General features: G+C 53.0%; 1 protein-coding gene across 1 annotated transcript in view; it reads left to right on the top strand.

The window, feature by feature from the left end:
* LRP1 (LDL receptor related protein 1) overlaps nt 1-21,093 on the top strand; it is a 179,810-nt gene that overhangs the window by 64,126 nt on the left and 94,591 nt on the right. Inside the window, exons 5-6 of the mRNA XM_050925636.1 lie at nt 331-459; nt 1,238-1,501. Coding sequence (XP_050781593.1) covers nt 331-459; nt 1,238-1,501 — 393 coding nt within the window. The remainder of the gene's footprint in view (nt 1-330; nt 460-1,237; nt 1,502-21,093) is intronic.

Below are 21,093 nucleotides of genomic sequence, written 5' to 3'. Positions count from 1 at the left end.
AGGGCTGGGGTGGATTCTCTGTCACTCGGCTGATGTCGGTGAAAGTTCTGCTCTGGCTCAGCCTGACGTTCTGGGCTGGCTGCAGGATTCACGGGGTGAGAGTCTCTGCTCTGGGTGACAGAGAGGGACACAGACTGGAGGATTGCACTGGTCCCTTCTGGCCTTTAAACCCTACGATTAGACTCCCCTGGTGCAGGGGTGTGTGTGTGTGTGTTCCTCCCACATGTCCCATTCCCTGCTGCTCCACCGTGAGCACGGGGGGGTTCTGTCTTTCCCTGGGAGCGGACGCAGTTGTGAGATCCAGCCTTGTTTTCTCGCTGTCCCCTGCAGACTTCGATGAGTGCACCATCTACGGGACCTGCAGTCAGACATGCACGAACACGGAGGGCTCCTACACATGCAGCTGCGTCGAGGGCTATCTCCTGCAGCCCGATAACCGGTCCTGCAAAGCAAAGAATGGTAGGTGGTGGTTTTGTGGCGTGGCCTTGCTTCTGGCTGGCTCCAGCTCCCGGGACCTGGGGATGCATGCAAAGCCACCTGGCTGCTCCAGAGCGTGCGTGGCCCTCCTGCCGTGTTTGCATGTGATCTAGGGGTGTTGCATGTGCAAAGCCACCTGCCTGCCCCAGAGCGTACGTGGCGCTCCTGCTGTGTTTGCACGTGACCTAGGAGTGTGTGCATGTGCAAAGCCACCTGGCTGCTCCAGTGTGCGCGTGGCGCTCCTGCTGTGTTTGCATGTGACCTAGGGGTGTGTGTGCGTGTGCAAAGCGACCTGGCTGCCCCAGAGTGTGAGTGGCGCTCCTGCCGTGTTTGCACGTGACCTAGGGGTGTGTGCATGTGCAAAGCCACCTGGCTGCCCCAGAGCTGCCCTGTTTGCACATGACCCAGGTGTGTGTGTATGTGTGTGTGGCGATTCTGCCCTGTTTGCACGTGACCCAGGCATGTGTGTGCATGTGCAGAGTGACCTGGCGGCCACACCACACATGCGAGGTGCTTGCAGGGGGCCTGGTGTATGTGCAAAGCCACCAGGCTGCCTCGAGCACGCATGTTTTGCAGGTGATGTCGAGAATTATGACTCTCCATGTTACAGCTCAGTCTCCTGCCCCCAGACCTCTCCCCTCATATTCCCTCTTGCTTGGATCAGGCTTTGGGTTCCCTGCTGGGGCCTGGGGCATAGACTGAGCAGGAATCCAGCAGCCTGCTTAACCCTCCCTGGCTGTTCCCCCCACCCCCCTTCCAGAGCCTGTGGACCGGCCCCCGGTGCTGCTCATCGCCAACTCCCAGAACATCCTGGCCACCTACCTGAGCGGCGGCCCCGTGCCCAACATCACCCCCACCAGCACCAAGCAGACCACCGCCATGGACTTCAACTACATTGAGGACACGGTGTGCTGGGTCCACGTGGGTGACAGCGCCTCCCAGACTATCCTCAAGTGCGCCAAGATCCCCAACCTGAAGGGCTTTGTGGAGGAGCGCTCCATCAACATCTCCCTCAGCCTGCACCGTGAGTGGCCGCTTCGGTGCTTTCGCCCCTCCCACCTCCTCCTCCTGCCGCGTCTGCGCCTCTTTAAATGCACCCCTCCCACCCTGGAACAGGGGGGATCCTGGGGGTCTGGCCTGGGGTAGACACTGGATCTTTAAGCAATTCGGTGCACAAGATCCTTAGGAATCCAGTGGGCTCCGGGGCTCTAACTCCCCTTGGGATCCTGTGAAAGACCTGAATGTCTTGCGTTAAAGCCAGTCAGAACCATTTGTTTATTTATTTGGTTGAAAAATATTTGGTTGATTTAAAACAGCTTTTTCCCAAGGGCCTGCATCTTCCTCCTCCTTTTGCTTTGATCCACTCCTGCCTCCTGTTTACAATTTCCAATGAGCTGCAAGCGCAGGTCAAACGCTGCGGTCCGAGATCCATCAGCCCCTTGCGTGGTGCTGGGGGTGGGGGCGGGGGGGATCGACCGTGGTTGCTTGTTGTTTTTGTATTTGAGCCCCGTGCTTCTGTTGCCTAAATCAGCTCTGGCCGTAGCTCCATGCGGGGAGGCTGAGTCATGGCCAGCGAGTCGCAGATGGTGGGTTTAATTCAGTTTGCATCTCCTGAGCTGTAACGAGACTGCTTGCCGGGGGCGCCACTTGGGGTTTTGGGCAGGGGGGAGGCTGCAGGTTAAAAAAACGTACTGACCGCTGGGCTCAGCTGTTGGGCCAAATGGCCGGTGCTGTTTTATCAGTAGTAAAGCTGGGGAGTGACTAGGCTAGGGGGCTGGTACGGAGGCTGGGGTGGGTGGGGGGGCAGGAGGTGGCGTTTAGGACCTTGGGGGTGTGGAGCAGGATCAAGGGGCTTGGAGGGCGGAGGTTGGGGTAGACGCCGAGGGTGTGGGGGGATTATGGGTTGGAATCAGGTGAGGTGGGGGACAGGCCTTGGGCCTGCAGCAGTGCTCAGCCGGAGGACGTGCTGGGAGCACGAGGGAAGGGGGCTTTGCCCCTTTCCACCCCCCACCCCCCTTGTGGTGTCCTGGTTGCAGCAACCGAGTCCAGTTCAAGCCCATCGGAGGGAGAGTGTCCGTGGGCTTGGGATCAGGACTGTGCTGGGTGAGGAACCACAGCAAATCTGTCTGTCCCGATGTGGGAAGGGGAGGGGGTGAAACTCTCCATTCTCTGCCTCCTTAGGCAGCTGCGGAGCTGCAGCCACGGGAAGCTGGTGTGGGAGGAGGGAGGAGGCCCGGGACTATGACTCAGGAGGGCAGGGTGCCATTGCCAGCACTGATCCGTGGTGCGAGTCACCCGGTGGCGTCTGGTGTTACGTGACTTGCAGAGGGATTTGGGGGTCTAGCTCCTTTGGAAATACCGCGCCCCACCTGGGCCTCTCTTCCCCATCTGCGACATGGGCATCGTCCCCGTCTTTCATCCAGCCTGTTGGGAGTGGAAGCCTGGGCCCCATTTCCAGCTTGGGGCTGCTCTGTCCAGCCACGCCTTGCGTTAAAAAGGACGCTTTTGGTCCCAGGGACTGATCTCTGCAGCCCAGTAAAACCCCAGGGGTTCGGCCCTTCTCCTTGGCCTTGTGTCCTACGAGGACACCACAGCGTAGCTAGGACCCTGCGGGAGTGAGATGAAATCCTGAGCCCTCAGTGCAAAGTGGGTGTGTGGGGAGGAGAAAGAGCTTTCCCAGCGCCCCTCACCTTTGGACTCCGGATCAACTCTGGTTGGTTGCAGTACTGGGGTGGTGGGTGTGTGTGTGTGTGTGTGTGTGTGTGTGGCCTCGCCCTCTGCTCTTGCAGGCGACAGTCTGAAGTGAGGCAGGAGGAGACCAATCCCTGCTCTTTTTCTGCATGTGAGGAAGATGGTTTGGGGGTTTTTGGGCACCTTGAGGAGAGAGGGCCCAGGAGAGGAAGGATGATGCACTAGCCTGACAAACCAGCAGGTTGCTGGCAGCGCATGGAGGAGAAGGCCAGTGTCATGTCAGACCCATGCGTCTGTCGTGTCAATCAGGTGGGACCTGCCTTCATGTGGCAGATTTGACTCTGGACTACAGACCAGACCACGCTGAATCAGTTGTGAAATCTGAAGCTTCTCCTGAAATCCTAGATTTTTTTTTTTTGGCTTTTCTCAAAATGCACTATCAGGGGCATGGCTGGGAGCAACTGATTTCATTGCAGACTCGGGGTTTAGAGGAAGGCCCATGGCGAGCGCTGGCTGCTCTGCAGAGCAGCCTAGTGAGCCATTCATGCCGAAGGAAGGCTGCGCCAGTGGTTAGGGTTTCGGAGCCCTGGGTTTAATTCCTGGCTCTGCCATAACATTGCTGTGAGACCATGGGCAAGTCACCGAGCCTCAGCTTCCCCATCTCTAAGATAGCACCAGCCCACCTCATAGGGGGGTTGTCAGGATAAATGAATTAAAGACTGTGATGTGCTTACCTGCTGTGGTCATGGGGCCAGAGAAGAACCCGAAGTACCATCTACCTTAGGGAGATGCATTTATTTTCTCCTTGATGCCCCTTTGGGGGATGGGATTCACGCAGGGCACAGGACTCCTGGGTTCCATTCCTGGCTTTGCTGTTGCCTTGCTGTGCGGGCGTGCCATTTCCCCTTTCCGTGCCTCAGTTTCTCCACTGACCACCGTGCTGTGCTGGATTTCTTGCTTGTAATACTCTGTGTGTTGGCTAAAAGCACTCAATTGGTGTAAAACATGATCAGCCTCCCAGAGGGAGTAAGACTGATGCTGCTTTGCATCTCCTGGGAGTCTCTCCTCTTACCAGAGGGAGGTTTCAATACACAGTCTCAATTAACTTTCTGGGATAACCTCAGAGAGCTGAGAAGGTGGAGACCTCAGGCCTGGCAGCGATTTTGGCTGCTGACTCAATCTACCCTGTTCGACATGGTAGCGGAGACCTGCAGTTACTGAAAGGTGTCTGCAAGCAGCTTAATCACAGGAGTTCTGGGTGTGCTGTTGATCACTGTCTGGGTGGCTGAGGTAGTGTGTGATCTGGTTGTGTATTATACCGGCGGGCTGGGCTCTTTCTCTGTAAAGCAGTCTCTCTTCAGGAAATAGCACTTCCCTCTTGAGCTCTGCTCATCTAAAGCAGGTCGTGAGGTGTTTTGCTCATGTTAGTTTGGTGCTGGTAACTTGCACAGAGGAGGAAGTGAGAGATGATGGCTGATCGCTTTCTGGCCTCCCGAGTGCTCTGACTTCTTCCAGAGCTATCTTGTTCAGAGTTGCGTTTAGGGAGAGGAATGTGCCGCTCAAGCGGACGGGATGCTGTCAAGACAGGAGTATGTTTCAAATCCACCTTTCCTCAGTTGTCTTCCTACTGCAGCACTGAAGTGGAGCGGGAGAGTGGGGGCTGTGCGTTCCACCCCCAGCACTGCCAGGGAGTCCCTTTCTGAGCTTGTACAAGTCGCTTCATCTCCTCAGGCCTTCTCTTGTCTATTTCACTTGCAAGCTTTTCATGGCAGGTGCAAATCCAGGGACTTCAGTGGAATCACATCCACTTATGCCAGGGACCAAATTGTCCTGTTAACATAGCCATAAGCACTATACGTAAGAAACTTGATTGAGGCCTTTCAGAATAAAATCAGTAACGCTGGAGCTTCGGACTAAAGTCTGATCTCTGATTAAAATGTAGTAACTGAGTTGAGGTGAGATGAGAGTGTATGTGCAACACCTACGAATAATGCAACATTTTGGGGAGAAAACCCATGTGAAGCTTAACAATAATTTACTACTTGTCATGGGTGCAAGATTCCTCAAGTGTCCTGAGCTCCTGAGTCTGGCTCCCAAGATGTCCTGAGATTTAAAAAAATAAATACAATTAGGGTTCTTTTTATTTGACATCTCGTTTCTGAGCTGTGGGATTCGCTCGTGTTTCCAAACTTTTCTCTGTAGCCATGAGGACGAGAAGATTTTTTTTTTTTTTTTTTTTTAAAGAAAGTTGCGATTCTCATGTAGTCACTGGACTCCAGCAGCTGGGAATTAAAAACAAAAACAAAAAAACCCACAAAAGCAAAAACCCTCCGCAAACAGCGCAAGGTGCATGATAAAATCAGGAGAGGTGGCAGCACCACCGATTGTTATTTGGCTTATGCATTTCACTCATCTCGGCCTGTGAAACTAGGCAAGTGAGTTTCACTTTCTGCTTTGCTCGTGTCAGTTTGAGTTTCCAATTCTGCCAAGAAATCTTTCCAGGATTTATTTATAAATGCAAAGCTTAAATAGAACGTAAAGTTTTACAAATGTTCCTTTTACCTCCTGAGCCTAAGCTGTTCTGTGTTGAAGAGATCTGGTCTTACCATGATTTTATCTTACAGGACAGTAAAGCTCATCTGTAAATCCAGTTAGTGGCTCCTTTATTTACTTGCCTCTTTGTGGCATTTATCTACTGACAGCCGGAGTTAGGCTTCCCCAGCGCCTACTGCTAATGGGGTTTGCGTTAGCATCTGATGGGGAAATCCCAGTGCTAAAGGGTTGAGAATTACCAACCTCCCGGCTGGCGTTGCTGTGCTGGAATGATGAGTTGTGTCTGTCCGGTTCAGATAGTAGCTGCGCATCCATGGCTTTTCTGCTGAGAGATTAGTGTGACCGGCATGGCGGGAGATAGGGTAAGTTAGGGCTCTGAGCAGAGGTTGGCAGGAACCCATGTGCACGGATTTTCCTGTTTTCCTTCACTGCTAACTTTTTATTCAGCCAAATGCCCTGGGTACAGATGAATTTCTGCTTGATGATTCTGCCTGTGCCTCCAAATGCAGACTGCCGGCGTGACAACGCTTGGAGCGAGAGTTGTCACTGGAGCTAGTTTCGCAGCTGCCCCAAATGACTCAGTGAACAGTCTCTTACAGTGCCTTGGAGCCATTGCACACCCAGGGACTAATTTTCCTTCCAGGGATCACACAGGTCTTGCCCTGTTGATGCTGAGAGACACAGAGAGAGAGAGAGGGTGCGAAGGAGGAACTTCTGGTGCAGTCACAGGGAATTGCAACTTGTTGGATAGGCTGCAGGAATGGCTGGCTGAAATTTTTGTGGCTTGTGTTATGCAGTTGGGACTGGTCCCTCCATACTTTATAATCTCTGAATCTTCAGGGTGCGGGCTGGGTTAGCGGCACATGGTCCAAGCCACTTTGTTCTCATCCTGTCCCCTTAAAAAATAAAATCCCTGACGACACGTCTGTGTTTGTACAGCTCCTGGTGTAATGGGGCTCTGGTCCATGACTTTGGCTGCTTCGTGCTACAGCAATACAAATAATGCATAGTAATCATGGCTTAAAGATGCTGAAGCCAATCTGCCCCCTCCCAGGCCCTCTTTTTTTGCAGAGTCGCCAGCGATATAGTGCAAATCGAGGCCCTGCCCTGTCCCCCCAAAATCATGAGATTTGACTTAAAAGTCATGAGATTTATTCTTAAAAGAGAGTTGTTTCTGTTTGCCCTTTGGGTTTTGACCTTTCTTCCCTAATCATGAGGGCTGGAAGCTTATTTTTTATTTGATAATAATAAGAGAGAGCGAGATGAGGAAGGGTGAGATTCTAATGCAATAAGGCCATTCTGAGGGGTGGGGATTTTTTTGTTTTTGTTTTTAAAGAGTCCCAAACCTACCAAATATTGGGAGAGTTGGCAGCGCCATAGCATGGCCTGTATCCCTGGCGGTTGAGTTCACAATACAGGACGCCAAGGATAGGGTCTGTCTTGATTAGAGAAATGTGCTGTCTGGATGTAGCTGGTGGGAACACCTGGCCGTACGTGATTCACGTGAGGAGTTAGCAGCTCATCCAGGACTGGAACCTACATCGCCTAAGTCCTAGACCAGCGCCGTAACTGCGAGACCACCTGGCCGGGTTGGGCTGTGAGAGGAGCCTGATTTGCAAGGGCCTTAGACTCTTCCCCTGTCCCTGTCACGCATGTGATTCTGAGCAGTGTTTCCATGCTTCTGCCAGCCGACATGCGGCTTTAAGTTACTCTTGGAGAGGATCTCTGCAAGCCAATTTCTTTTTCATCTTTCTTTTAACGCTCTCCTTCAGTTGCAGCATTTTCACCCGAAGCTGGAGCTGATCTACTTTCAGGAGGTTTTGGGCAGGTGGTTTGAAGCCAGGCTGCCTGCTTCCAGCTGCTCCCAGACATTCAGCAGCACTCTGTCAACTTCACAGCACCCGTTCGAGGGAGCGTTTGCTCTTAGCTTCATCTTGGAAGAGTAACGAGATGCAAGCAGCTTCCTGGGCCGGTTGCTTTGCTGCTGGCTGGCACATCCCGGTCTAGGAGCAGCACACTGCATTCAACAGGCCACCTGGGTACCGTTCCCACCTTGGAGCTGCTACGTGTCCGCGGGCACGGATTGCTTCTGTGTCCTGCCTTGTCTATTTTGCTTGTGAGCTCTTCGGCCAGGGACTGCTTCTCCCTCTGCAGCATGGCCAGTTCTGGCGACCGTACCGTGCGGTCTTGCGTTTTTTGATGTTTTTACTTAAAGCCGCGTCCCTACTGATAATGACCAGGGAGTGCGTGCTACCCTTCATCGGTTGTCAGGGATTGGGAGTCCATGACTCTGTCCCCAGGCCTGAAGATGAACATTGCCCCTTCCAGGCAAAGCCTGGGCGGGAGCTCTCGTTCTCTCGGTGACGCTGACTCAGTTCCATCAAGTGGGACAGCGTCGTCCTCCCCCCCACACACCCTGCACTCTGCTCTCAGACACACCAGTGCAGTAATAAACTAGCTCCCTTCAGGTCAGGCCCCTCACACTGCATCAATTCCCCTTTGAGTTCGCCGAATAGCATTGCAGCCTCTCCCTCCCCAGGCCGACTTGGCCGGGGCTCTGTTTTCTGTGACTGGACTAGGTTCTGCCCAGCCCCCCGTCCCCAGGGCAGCTTGCATCCCAACCACCACGTTCTGTTTTAAGCTGCGGCTCCGGATTGTGAAAGGGAAGGTCTTGCTGGGCAAAGCTACAGGGGCGGAGTGGGGAGGGGAGTCAGAGACCTGGCCTGCCACAGCGCAGAATAAGAGCCTTATTTTGCCTTGGGGACTTGGATTCCAAAGAGGGGGACTTTTTTCCCCTCTCCCTTTCCTCTTCCTTTTTCTCTCTCTTTTTTTTTCCTTTTTTTCTCGTGTGTGCGCGAAAGTTCCAGCTCTGTTTCTAATCAGCCAAATCCCTGGCAGGAGCTGAATGTCTGCTCGCATTCAAGGACAAAAGGCGAAGGGGGGAGGAGTCCTTTTTCGGCAGCTTGGAACGGTTTGCCTCCCTCGAACAGTCGGCCCAGTGTGTGGTTGCTGCTTTCCCTCGCTTGGGGCTGGCCGCGAAAATGGAGCGGGCTGTGATTAAGCTCCCCCCGCTCAGCACTGGCCTCCCCTTTCGGGCCCTCGGCTTTGGAACGTCTCCTCCGTGGGCCACTGACCAAACGAACGAGCCCATTGGATGAGCATGCCTGGGTGACGTGTTTGCAGCATCGAAAGGGGGGGGGTTAGTAGAGGTTGGTGTTGGTCTAACTCGGTTCCCGATGTGAAGGAGGAAAGAAGAGTGGCCCGGTAGTTACAGAGCTTGAGGGACTTTTGCTACTGGTTTCCTTTGGGCCAGTCACTTAGTTTCTCTATGCCTTACTTTCCCATCTGGAAAATGGGCGTAACAGCCCTGGCCTGCCTGACAGGGCTGTGTGAGAAGAAACACATGGTGAGGAGCTCAGATGGATGGAGACTAGCGAAGTACCGTAAAACTCCGGTGCCAACATTTGTGTGTTAGCCTCAGCGCACCCTTAGGGGGAGGCAGAAACGGCAGCATGCCCCCAATAGTGACAGGGAAAAGGACCCACATTTTAATGGCATTTAGACACTTAAACCCTGTTGCCATCAATGGGAATTAGGAGCCTAAATGTCTTTTGAAACCTGCCTCTAAATGATTTATTTAGGTTCCCACGGCAAAACCTACATCAGCTGAGGCAGGCCGGTAACTCAACCTCAGACCCTTTCTTGGGGTTGTGGGAGTTGGGGGCCCAGATTCCACTGAAATGGTGCGGGTGGGGAGGAGGTTGCGGTAAGTGATGTGGGGGCTGGTGAGGTTTGGGCATTGGGACAGAGAGGGAGTATTGTTACAAAGAACACTAGGGCGAGATTCTGACCCCCGCGTGGAAAAGAGGGGACGCTGAATGGGGAGAAAGATGCTCCGGTACCTTAGGGGAGCAGAGCTCGGTCGACACAGAGCGCTATTGAAAATCTCACCCCGAGGCTGAGCAGCCTAGAGGGTTTAGGTGCCAACTCCAATTAAAACCCAGTCGGATTTGGGTGCCTAACTCCCTTGGGCACCTCTTAAAAATCCCAGTGTGAATGTTGGTTTAAAGCCTCTTTTGTGGCTACGTGATGCTATGGGAAGGTAAGCAAGTGTCCATACGTGAGTGTGAAAGCTGGTTGCACTATTGCTGGGACTGGCTGTTGGCACTGGCTGGAGTGAGGTGCAGGGGAGGAAGGCAGCCCCTGCTAATGCATCCTAGACCAGACCCGCAGCCTTTCCCCCAGCCTGTGAACTCAGCCCTGGGCCCGGTTAAGCTGATCCATCCCCGTCCCTGCTATTCCAGCCCCCAGCTGCTTGTTGAGCTGGCGTATTAGGAGCAAAGCTTATTGAGCAGCTGAATGAGTCTCGCCAAACTCATTTCACCAGTGAGCAGAGCAGGACTCAACTTCTTGTTTCCTGGATGCTGGTGCGAGAACGTTGCCCCCCCGGAGCTCTCAGTGCAAGGGCAGGGTCTGCCCTGGTTTGAGGGAGGCAGTGTGTCCGGATCGTTAAAACGGGGCTACGCTTGGTGGCTGATCTCTAAACCGTGGGAGCTATTCCCATCGCAGGCAGGTTTGGTCAGGAAGATCCCGGTGAGCGGGTGTTCCTGGGACAATGCTCTCATATATTCCCAGTGGAGTTTCAAAGAATTTGAGAGCCAGAAAACCAAAAAACAAAACAAAACTAACGGCTTTCAGGTTTGTATGCTGCTGAATTCTCCCAGCTTAGCAGCAGGCTGGCTTTGGAGACTTGTAATAATTAATGCCGTCTCTGTGCCACCCAGCGTCCCATTCAAACACTGGCCTCTAAACTCCTCAGGTACAAACTGTGCTGCTGGCAAAAGCTGCTGGATTGAGAGCTGTGGACGGTTCTAATTAATGTGGGTGGCATCGAGAGACCTTGTTTAATCACAGAAGCTGTATGGCTTTCACTCCCCCAGGCCAGTCACAGCAGTATAGCCCTCCAGGATGGAGGCCGCGTACCAGGATGGAGTGCTCCTGCTGTTCATTGCTGATTCTCCTAGCGGAAGGGGAATAGGTTTTTGCGTTCTCCCTGCTGCCCCTTATGCAGAAGAGCAGCCAAGCCATAAAACCGCTGCACTGTCCTCCTTAAAGCACATTCCTGCTGGGATGCCTTCCAAAGCGTTTGGCTGTGAGGAGCCAGCGGGGGTCTGTCACATCTGCTGTCACACTGGTCGTCACCCCCACTCCGTTAGCTGGGAAAGCACAAGGTTGTTTCTTACGGCCACCTGTTCTCTCGCAGCTTATCCAGAGAGGATAAACTCGTTGGGGTCGGGACCAGCTTTTTGCTCCATATATGTACAGCACCTAGCGCAGCGATGCCCTGATTTCTTATTGGGTGGGAAGTATGACCCCTAGCGGGTAGGGCACGGACGTGGGACTTGAGAGACCTGGTTCAGCCCAGCTCAGCTCTTCAGTTACTTTAATCTACCCTGGGCCTCAGTTCTCCAGCTCTAAAATGGGGAGTGGTATAAAATCCATCAGTGACTATGAAGAGCTCTGAGAGGAGGGTCAGAAGCACCTGTGTGGGCAGGTGCTTCACAATATGAACCATAAATAATTGTCGGAGACACCGCTGTGTTAAATGGGGCCATGTCAGCTAAGCATTTCTGGTAGTGCCAACCCTTGAGATCTCCTTGCAAGCTCCTAGAGGTGGGTGGGTAGGTGCTTTCCAAAAAAAGCAAGTTTCTAGCCTTGATGGTTGTGCGGAAAAAGCTGAAAACATGACCCTCAAAAGCTCTGATACCAGAAGGCAACTGAAAAGAGCCCAGGATGATGTTTTTAAAAATAAATCTCATGATTTTTTGTGCCAGTCTTGTGATTATTCTGCTGCTTGACTCATGACTGTTGAACGCTTGGGATCAGCCACGCAGTGGTTCTGAGGTGTGACAAAATCCTATTGGAGCTGGATACGTTTAACACCATGGAAGGAACTGGTCTAGATAGATCCTGTCACTGTCTGGCTCTGGGGTTTATTTTTGCTTTCCAGAAGATTGATTTAAAAGGGGCTCTGAAAGAATTTCCCCAGACCCGGAAGAGTGCTTGGGATGTCTGCAGATCTGCCACCACGGTAACAAAAATGGGGGTGGGAGGACGCAGCTTGCGGTCACTTTTCATAGACGATGCGAGTGGGTGGGGCAGTGGGCTGGATCTCAAACTGCATCCCTGGAACGTTGGCCTGTTGGTGGGACTGTTCCAAGATTTCTAGCTAAGAGGTGGCTGAGATGTCTCCATTTTTAAAAGCAGCAAAGAAAGAGTCCTGTGGCACCTTATAGACTAACAGACGTTTTGGAGCATGAACTTTCGTGGGTGAATACCCACTTCGTCAGATGCATGTAGTGGAAATTCCAGGGGCGGGTATATATATGCAAGCATTTCTTTTTGCAATGGAAACAAACAAACCCCCCAAACCCAGGAAGGGGGTGAAACATCTTCCCGAAAATGTTGGCACCTGGCCACTATTGAAATACTTTCCTGGGGCATCTACCTAAACAAACATGTCCAGGAGACTCCAGTTCACCCCATGACAAACAGCAACCAGTTCTGGTGCCAATCAACAGAAATGCTCTAGGGTTTGAGACAAATCGATTTCTACAGAGCCCGAAGTCTCTCTGAAATCAAAGTGCATTTGTCTCTCCCCTTTGCATGCAAAGCTCTTTCCTTCTGGCTTCCTTGCATGCCCCCTGCCAAGAAAGAGGCACTGATGTGAACATACTTGGCAAGAGAGCAGAGCGATTGGTAACTTTATCTGATGACTCTTCTCTTTCTTTAACTGTGTAAGAGCTGTTCCTGTACCAGGAAGTCAGGATTAGTAAGACTCGGACTTTTCAGCTTGGAAAAGAGACGGCTAAGGGGGTTATAATAGAGGTCTATAAAATCATGACTGGTATGGAGAAGGAAAATAGGGAGTGTTATTTACTCATAACACAAGAACTAGTGTTCACCAAATGAAATTAGCAAGCGGCAGGTTTAAAACAAACAAAAGGAAGTATTTCTTCACACAATTCACAGTCAACCTGTGGAACTCCTTGCCAGAGGATATTGTGAAGGACAAGACTATAACAGGGTTCAAAAAAGAACTAGATTCATTCATGGAGGACAGGTCCATCAATGGCTATTAGTCAGGATGGGCAGGGATGGTGTCCCTGGCCTCTGTTTGCCAGCAGGTAGGAATGGGCGACAGGGGATGGATCACTTGATGATTCCCTGTTCTGTTCATTCCCTTTGGAGCACCTGTCATTGGCCGCTGTCAGAAGACAGGATACTGAACATAAGAACGGCCGTACCGGGTCTGACCAAAGGTCCATCCAGCCCAGTACCCTGTCTACCGACAGTGGCCAATGCCAGGTGCCCCAGAGGGAGTGAACCTAACAGGGCAGTGATCAAGTGATCTCTCTCCTGCCATCCATCTCCATCCTCTGACAAACAGAGGCTAGGGACACCATTCCTTACCCATCCTGGCTAATAGCCATTAATGGACTTAACCACCATGAATTTATCCAGTTCTCTTTTAAATGCCGTTATAATCCTAGCCTTCGCAACCTCCTCAGGCAAGGAGTTCCACAAGTTGACAGTGCACTGCGTGAAGAACTTCCTTTTGTTTGTTTTAAACGTGCTGCCCATTAATTTCATTTGGGGACCCCTAGTTCTTGCATTATGGGAATAAGTAAATAACTTTTCCTTATCCACTTTCTCCACATCACTCATAATTTTATATACTTCTATCATATCCCCCCTTCGTCTCCTCTTTTCCAAGCTGAAAAGTCCTAGCCTCTTTAATCTCTCCACATATGAGACTCTCTCCAAACTCCTAATCATTTTAGTTGCCCTTTTTTGAAACTTTTCTAGTGCTAGAATATCTTTTTTGAGGTGAGGAGGCCACATCTGTACACAGTATTCGAGATGTGGGTGTACCATGGATTTATATCAGGGCAATAATATATTCTCAGTCTTATTCTCTATCCCCTTTTTAATGATTCCTAACATCCTGTTTGCTTTTTTGACCGCCTCTGCGCACTGCATGGACATCTTCAGAGAACTACCCATGATGACACAAAGATCTTTTTCCTGATTAGTTGTAGTTAAATTAGCCCCCATCCTATTGTATGTATAGTTGGGGTTATTTTTTCCAATGTGCCTTACTTTACATTTATTCACATTAAATTTCATTTGCCATTTTGTTGCCCAATCACTTAGTTTTGTGAGATCTTTTTGAAGTTCTTCACAGTCTGCTTTGGTCTTAACTATCCTGAGCAGTTTAGTATTATCTGCAAACTTTGTCACCTCACTGGGTGAGACGGACCTTTGGTGTGACCCTGTCTGGGTTTTTTAGGAGCAGGGAACATACCTCAGCCCCCACACACGGATCGGGCCAGCAGAAAGGGAGAGGGTTGTCTTGTGGTTTAGGCAGCTGCATGCTGTTCTGGTGAACTGGATTCTATCCATGCCTCCACCTCTGCCTAGCACAGGGAGGGGCCTGGGTCTGGGGCTGCCATAATACACCGCATCATTTAGGTTGCATGTGGCTTTGTAACTGTCCGATTCTTTTGATGCAGTTGTTTTTGGGGTGTAATTAGAAAGTTGCATCGAGGGGAAAGCACTGAGGGAAGTGGACAACGTGGCCAAGTGCTCCTCTCCTGTCTGGGATTCGGTGCTGTGAAATGGCAGGGATCAGCTCCCCGCTGCCCGTCCCAGAAGCGGGGGCCCCTCTTGTAACCAGCTCATTAGGAGCGTTGGAGATGAAGCGTGTTTTTTCCGCGGGCTCGGCTGAGGCCACGGTCGGAGGCTGGGGCTGTTGGAGGCTCTTGTCTGGCTCCAGTGACTTGGCGTCAGTCCAGTAGGAGATGTAGCCGATGGGGCCGCATGTGCCGTATCTTGGGCTAGCGAAGGAGCATGCTGGTGCCGAGATCTTTCTTGAGGGGAGCAGCATGCTCCGTAGGGAGCAGCTCAGCTGGGGTCGAGGAAGGGCGTCTCGTGGGGAACCTTCCTAGGGGTGGTGAAGGACTTGCCCAAGGTGCAGGGCTGGGAACAGAGCCCAGGGCTTCTCTTGCTACTCCTGAAGCAATGCAAACCCTGCTTGTGACAGACCGTCCCAGGCTGATGCAGGGGGGTTTAAAGGGCCCCGTGGCCACTTGACCAGTGCTTGGTCATTGCTTGGCTTGAGATCTCTCCTGAGCCCACCCACGGTCACATAGCCGGCCGGTGTCGCAGCCTGTGAAGGAACCCGGAGCAGCCATCTCCTGGAGCATGGGCGGGCTGTGGTTAGGGAGCGAGCAGAGGCCGTACCTGGGGCAGGACATTTTTCCATGCAGGAGAGATTTTTCTATTAAGCAAAGCTCTTTGCAGGGCTTATCTGGATTTCCTCTCCGAGGTAACGTCTGTATTCCCTGCGCGGCAGAGCTGCGGCTTCCTGAGCACAGAGCTGGGGGAGCGGCTGCCACCTGGTCCTTCAAGGGTTAAAGTGGCAGGGGAAGGAGATTCTGTTGCTTTTTTCCATCCCTAGGACCCAGGGCTCAACTTCCGAGGGACCAGCTACTCCGGGCTCTGCAGCCTGGCAGGGCGCCAGCTGTCAAGGCCTGGTTAAATGGGCTGTGTTAAGATTTGATCATGCAAAAACAAAAGGCAGCAAAGCCTCAGGTTACATTAGAGCGTTGGCTTCACGAGGGGGCAGCGGGCTTGTTAGACAGCTGTCAGAAACCCACACGCGAGAGCTGCCGAACGCTCTGGCCTGTGCATTCCCATCCCGGCCTCCGCAGCCACTTGCCACCCGGGCCTGGGCGTGTAATGCCTTTTCGCAGTGATTATGCACCCTGGCGATAGCCTGGGGACGGGGGAGGGGTGGGCCTGTCTTTATGCCCCAAGCCCAGGTACCTTCCAGAATGGCGATTTCCCACCCCGGTCCGAGGGGTGGTGCCGTGTGGGGTGACCTGCATCAGGTGCCTGAAATAAATGAGCGAAGTTAATTATCTTGGTAATTGGATTCCTCTCCTGACTGGGGCTGCGTGCTCTGCATCTTGTTGCATGTTGTATTTGAAATGGGAGTAATATGTTTGTTTAGCCATCTTTTATCCCTATCCCCATCCCCATTCCCATTCCTCTGTCTGTCCATTCCCATCCCTCTGTCCATCTGTCCTTTGTCTTTCTCGCTGAACTGGTGAAGACGCATTAGAGTCAGAATTTAACCTGACTTCTGCCTGCAAACCAGCACCAGGCATAGCCCCGCGGGGCTCTCCCGGGCTCTCTCCCCCCATGACCGTCGTCCTGGTTTTCCCCTCCTGAGAAGACGGTCGGTAAAAGCCACTCTGGCGATCCTGACCCCGCTGCTCCCTCTGTCCGCACACAGATGCCAGATTCGGTTGAATAGCTTTGCTGGGGGGTAAATCATAGACTCCTTGGTGTCCCCTCGCCCTGGCTTTCCTGCCACAGCCTGTCTTGGGCCATGAGGCATTGGCTGCGGAAGGAGGAGGTGGCCCGGGGCCTGGAGGCGGTGAGCATGGATTACGGTGCTCAGTGGGGTTCTGCTGGCCCAAAAATCTGCAGCAGAGTAGAACCCAGCTTGGCGGGGATGGCACCAGTACCGTCGGCCAGCCTTCCACTCCTGGGCCCAGAAACCAGGTCCCTGGAGACCCAGCTCATGAGACCAGTGGCTCTCAACCTTTCTGATACTCGGGACCGGCTTGCTGCTGTCCGACACTGTGTCAGGGTGATCTGAGGGACTGGTGCCGGTCCATGGCCCGGTCATTGGGTAACCGCACTAGGACACAGTGCTGGGGGCTGTACGCGCTTTAAAAGAGTAACACGTGGGGTCTGTGATGTAAACGAGCACATCAGTATCACTCAGAAGCGGTTTTTCTCGGGCTCTCTGTGAAGAATTGATCGCACACGGAGGGTGCATCTGGGACATCTCTCTCTGTAGGGCCCCGGTTCTTAATTCCATCATCACACAGTCCTGCTCGTAGATAAACAAAGCTTGGATGTGCTCCCATCTCCCAGAGCGGGCGAGGCTTCTGCCCAGTTTTCTCGCAGTGCAGTGGGGGGAGCAGTCCCCGAGCAGCCTGTGAAGAGAGACTTGATCGTTAACTCCACAAGAATCGTTAAACTGTGCGCGTGGCTCAAACGTAAAGGCCAGATGGGACCCTGGTGTCCTGCTATACAGTGCAGGCCCCGCATTTCCACCCCGTGTTCCCTCCATGGAGCCGGACGAGTCTGGAGCGTCTCTGTTGGAGAACACCTTCCAGTTGAGGTATAAAGCCTCCAAGCAATGGAGATCCCAGCTCCTCTCGGTCCAGCCACCCCACTGATCAGTTACCGTGACTCTCTACAATTTGTGTGTTTATTGCCAGTGTGGAATTTTTCTGGCTTCAATTCCCAGTCAGCGGATCTTATTGTGCCTTTGTCTGCTAATTTCAAGAGCTCGCTGTGACTTTTCTCGGCAGCGATCGAGATTTTTAAAAAGGTTCTCGCTCCGTGTCCAGCATAGCCCTGTGTTCAGCAGATGTAAATTGCAGGCCTGTGGCCAGGCATTCGCAGGTTCAGCGCCTGAAATGGGGCCCAGGTTTTCAAATAGCCGGATTATTCCAAAGCGATCAGTCCCTAGTAGCTGTCCGTTGAGAACTGCTGGGTGCTGAGGGCTTCGTTTGGAGGTCTTCGATTGTAAGCTCATTGGGGGCAGAGATCTGTAAGTTTGTTCAGCTCCTAGCACAGCAGGGTCCTGGCTTCTAGGCGCTGCCACATTGCCGCTGAGAAATGGCAGCTGAGCTCATTTGGAAATCCTGGGTCCCAACACTCAGTTTATCCACCACCTTCCCCCTGAATCCTGCCCCCAGCACGGCCACTTGGGAAACAGCCCTCGCAGGCCAGACAGGCCGTGACACTTCTCTCTTAAGGTTCTGCTACAGAATAGTGGGATGGGATGGGGATTGCCAGTGGTAGCTTTAGGTGTACCCCATAAGTTGTGGCAGCTAGAGAAAGGTAGACGCAGTCCTGTCTCAGCATGGGGGGCTGGGCTAGCTGGGCTCCTGAGGGCCCTTCCAGTCTCACGTTTCTGTGATCCTCTGATGGGCAGGACGCCTGACGTTTGTCTCCTGCATGTCCCGTTAACAAACTTTTTAATTAAGGAAAATTGTCCCCTGGGGGCAATGTTTATCCATCAAGTATTTTGCTGCTACAGAGCGTGTCTTGTTCTCAGTGGGGAGGGTGTGAGGAGGAGGGGGGAGAGAAATTCCTTCGGATTATAGTATTAGGTACATGTATCCAAGGGATCATTCCTTTAAAAAAAAAAGGAAACCAGTGTATTTGAGAGTGCCTGGGGACTACATTCCTGAGACGCTTTAGTTCCCCTTTTGGGGACTTTTTGAACCAAAACATTTGCACTCGCGTTTGTTTTCCAAGTTTTTATTCCCTAGAAACCACTTTCCACTTGATTTTTTTTTTTTTAGAGGATTGCATTTGACTCTGCAGCGTGTGGCTTAGTTAAAAGCAGCACTGGATGTACCATTCCATTCCTGCCCCTCAGCCCCATTAGTTTCTGATCGGGCTTGGGTGGGTTTAGTGGCTGCGGAAGAGTCGAATAATATGCGCGGATTTTAAAAAAACAAACTTTGCAGGGTTGTCGACTCCAGCTGCTTGGTCGTGGTGCTTTGGTTAGAGTTTGGTACTTTTCTCCTCCTCGTGGCTGGTCCCTCCCGTCAGGGCCGGCTTTAGGAAGTGCGGGGCCCCATTCGAACATTTTCGTCGGGGCCCTGGCAGGGATGACTTAAAAAAAAAAAATGTAAAAAAAAAAGCCTTTCATTTCTTCCAATTATTATTAATTTTCCATAACTATATAAATAATACAATTATATATTATGTACATTGCATCATATATGCTGTTAATGGCTTATTCATGACCACCATTTCACATGTGTGGGTCCCTGCCACTCCCTGTGGGAGTGCACATGTGTGGGTCCCAGCTGCTCCCTGTCCCCCTCATTGAAGCAGGTGTGCAGGGTTACTGCCCTGGGAACTGCAGGGCAGCAGTGGGCATGGGGCTGGTTGGAGGCAGGGCAGGGGCTGACTGGAGGTAGGGTCTAGCTACAGGCAGGGCAAGGGGTGCAGGGCTGGTTGGAGACAGGGGGTGTGGGGTGGGCTGGCTTCAGGCAGGGCCACAGGGGGTTGCAGCAGGGGTTGGGAGGGCTGGAGACAGGAGTGCAGAACTGGCTGGCTTCAGGCAGGAGAGTACAGCGGGGTTGGCTGGAGACAGGGCAGGGGGTTTGGGGCTGGGTGTGGGCAGGGTGTGTAGGGCTGGTGCGGGCAGAGGTATGTGGGAGCTGGCTGGCTTTGGGCAGGGCCACGGGTGTGGCAGGGGGTGGCTGGAGACAGGGCAGGAGGTTTGGCGGGGGCTGGCTGTGGGCACGGAGTGCAGAGGTGGCTGGGGGCAGGGCAGGGGGTGCAGCAGAGGCAGCTGGAGCCCCAGCCCTTTAAGTAGCCCTCAAGCCTCCCGCTATCCCAGGGCTCTGGGGGTTATTTAAAGGGCTCAGGGGTCCCCTGCTTCTACCCCGCCCCGAACCTTTTAAATAGCGGGGAGAGCCCTGGAGAATACATGGGGGCGGCGGGGCTCCGGCTATTTAAAGGACGGGGTGGCAGAGGCAGCTGGAGCCCCGGCCCTTTAAATAGCCCTCGGAGCCCCCCGCTATCCCAGGGCTATGGGGGCTATTTAAAGGGCCCGGAGCTCTGGCCGGGAGAGCGGGGCTGCGGGGCGGCTTGCCGCGCTCGGGCCGGGGCTCCGGCCGGGAGAGCGGGGCGGCTTGCCGCGCTCGGGCCGGGGCTCCGGCCGGGAGAGCGGGGCGGCTTGCCGCGCTCGGGCCGGGGCTCCGGCCGGGAGAGCGGGGCGGCTTGCCGCGCTCGGGCCGGGGCTCCGGCCGGGAGAGCGGGGCTGCGGGGCGGCTTGCCGCGCTCGGGCCGGGGCTCCGGCCGGGAGAGCGGGGCTGCGGGGCGGCTTGCTGCGCTCGGGCCGGGGCTCTGGCTCTCGGCTCGGGGCCCTCTTAGGCGTGGGGCCCGATTCCTGGGAATCGGCTGAATTGGCCTAAAACCGGCCCTGCCTCCCGTGCAGCTGCTGCATCGATGGAGTGTAACAATTCTGAGTGAATCCAAACTCCCATTGCTCTCAGTGGAGCCAGGATTTCACCCAGGCGCGAGGGCCCCCCCGCCACAGTGTGCTGGAGCGAGTCGGGAGGCTTTTCCTCCCCAGAACACCTTTGGCTTTTTGTTACAAAAACACACAGATTTCAGCCCAAACCTGAGAGATTCGTATAGGTGAAAACTCCCGTTTTCCATCAAAGTCGCGCCCCCCCCCCCATGTGTGAGAAATCCTCTTGAAATCAGTTCAGAAGGGTAAGGGCACTCCCCTGGGTAAGGGCTGGTGTGCGCACAAGGTGTAACTGAACCAGGAACCGTTCAATCATCTCATCTGACCTCCTGTATAATACAGGCTGGTGGATTTCCCCCCGGGCCCTCCTGTGTTTAGCCCAGGAGCCAGTGACTGCAGGCCAGCCAGCACGGGAACCGGTTTAGCTCAAGCTGGTAATTTACCGAATGAAGCCAAACCAGTATCGGTGGAGTGAAAACGGCTTTGGCACTGGGGACTTGAGCCAGTGTAATGAAATCAGTGTGACATTTTCTACAAGAGAGAAATCTGGAGCGCTTGGGCTGCTAGACAAGGAGTTCAGGTGGGTTGTCCGCTGTAGAAGACGGCTAAAATATAATGACATAATTCTGATTTAAAATAAATAAAATCACATCCCCCCCAGCCTCCATCTGGCCTCTGCACCTCAGCTCCATCTCTCGAGCCAGGCCTCTGTGGACATTAATCTGCAGGAGCCATTCGGATGTCTCGTAGGAGAGGATAGCACAGGGAGTGGTAATAACGGCACCTTCCCTGAGAGAAGCGTTGTTCTGACCTGGGGCCCAATCAGCTCAAAATCCTTCCTGACCACTAGCAAGTGATCAGTTGATGCCATGAAGCTTGTTTTCCTGCTGAATGAATATTTTTGAGGGACTGCCAAGTCTATGCACATTAACCTCTCTTAACTGACTTCCCTTCCCAAAGGGCACCATGGTGCTTGTCTCATATCTCAGGGCTGTGAATTCCACAGATTTTATTACAGCCCTTTCAAAGCTGTGTTGAAATCATTTGTTTTCCTTTTGGAAGATTAGTGCAGACTCACTTCCTTTCCATTTCAGGCCACGATTTATCTACGGCTGTGGAGCCTCTGACTCTCATGTTCTCGTAAACCACTGACCTACTGAAGCCGAACGCTAGATGAGTTTCTTTTCCCCTAGTTCATATTACGTAAGTTCCCCAGTGCGCTAGGT

The sequence above is a fragment of the Gopherus flavomarginatus genome, chromosome 16, assembly GCF_025201925.1.
Source record: "Gopherus flavomarginatus isolate rGopFla2 chromosome 16, rGopFla2.mat.asm, whole genome shotgun sequence".
In the NCBI taxonomy this organism is placed as follows: Eukaryota; Metazoa; Chordata; order Testudines; family Testudinidae; genus Gopherus; species Gopherus flavomarginatus.
Note: the sequence above shows the minus strand (reverse complement) of the source record. Positions and strands in the feature narration are given on the sequence as shown.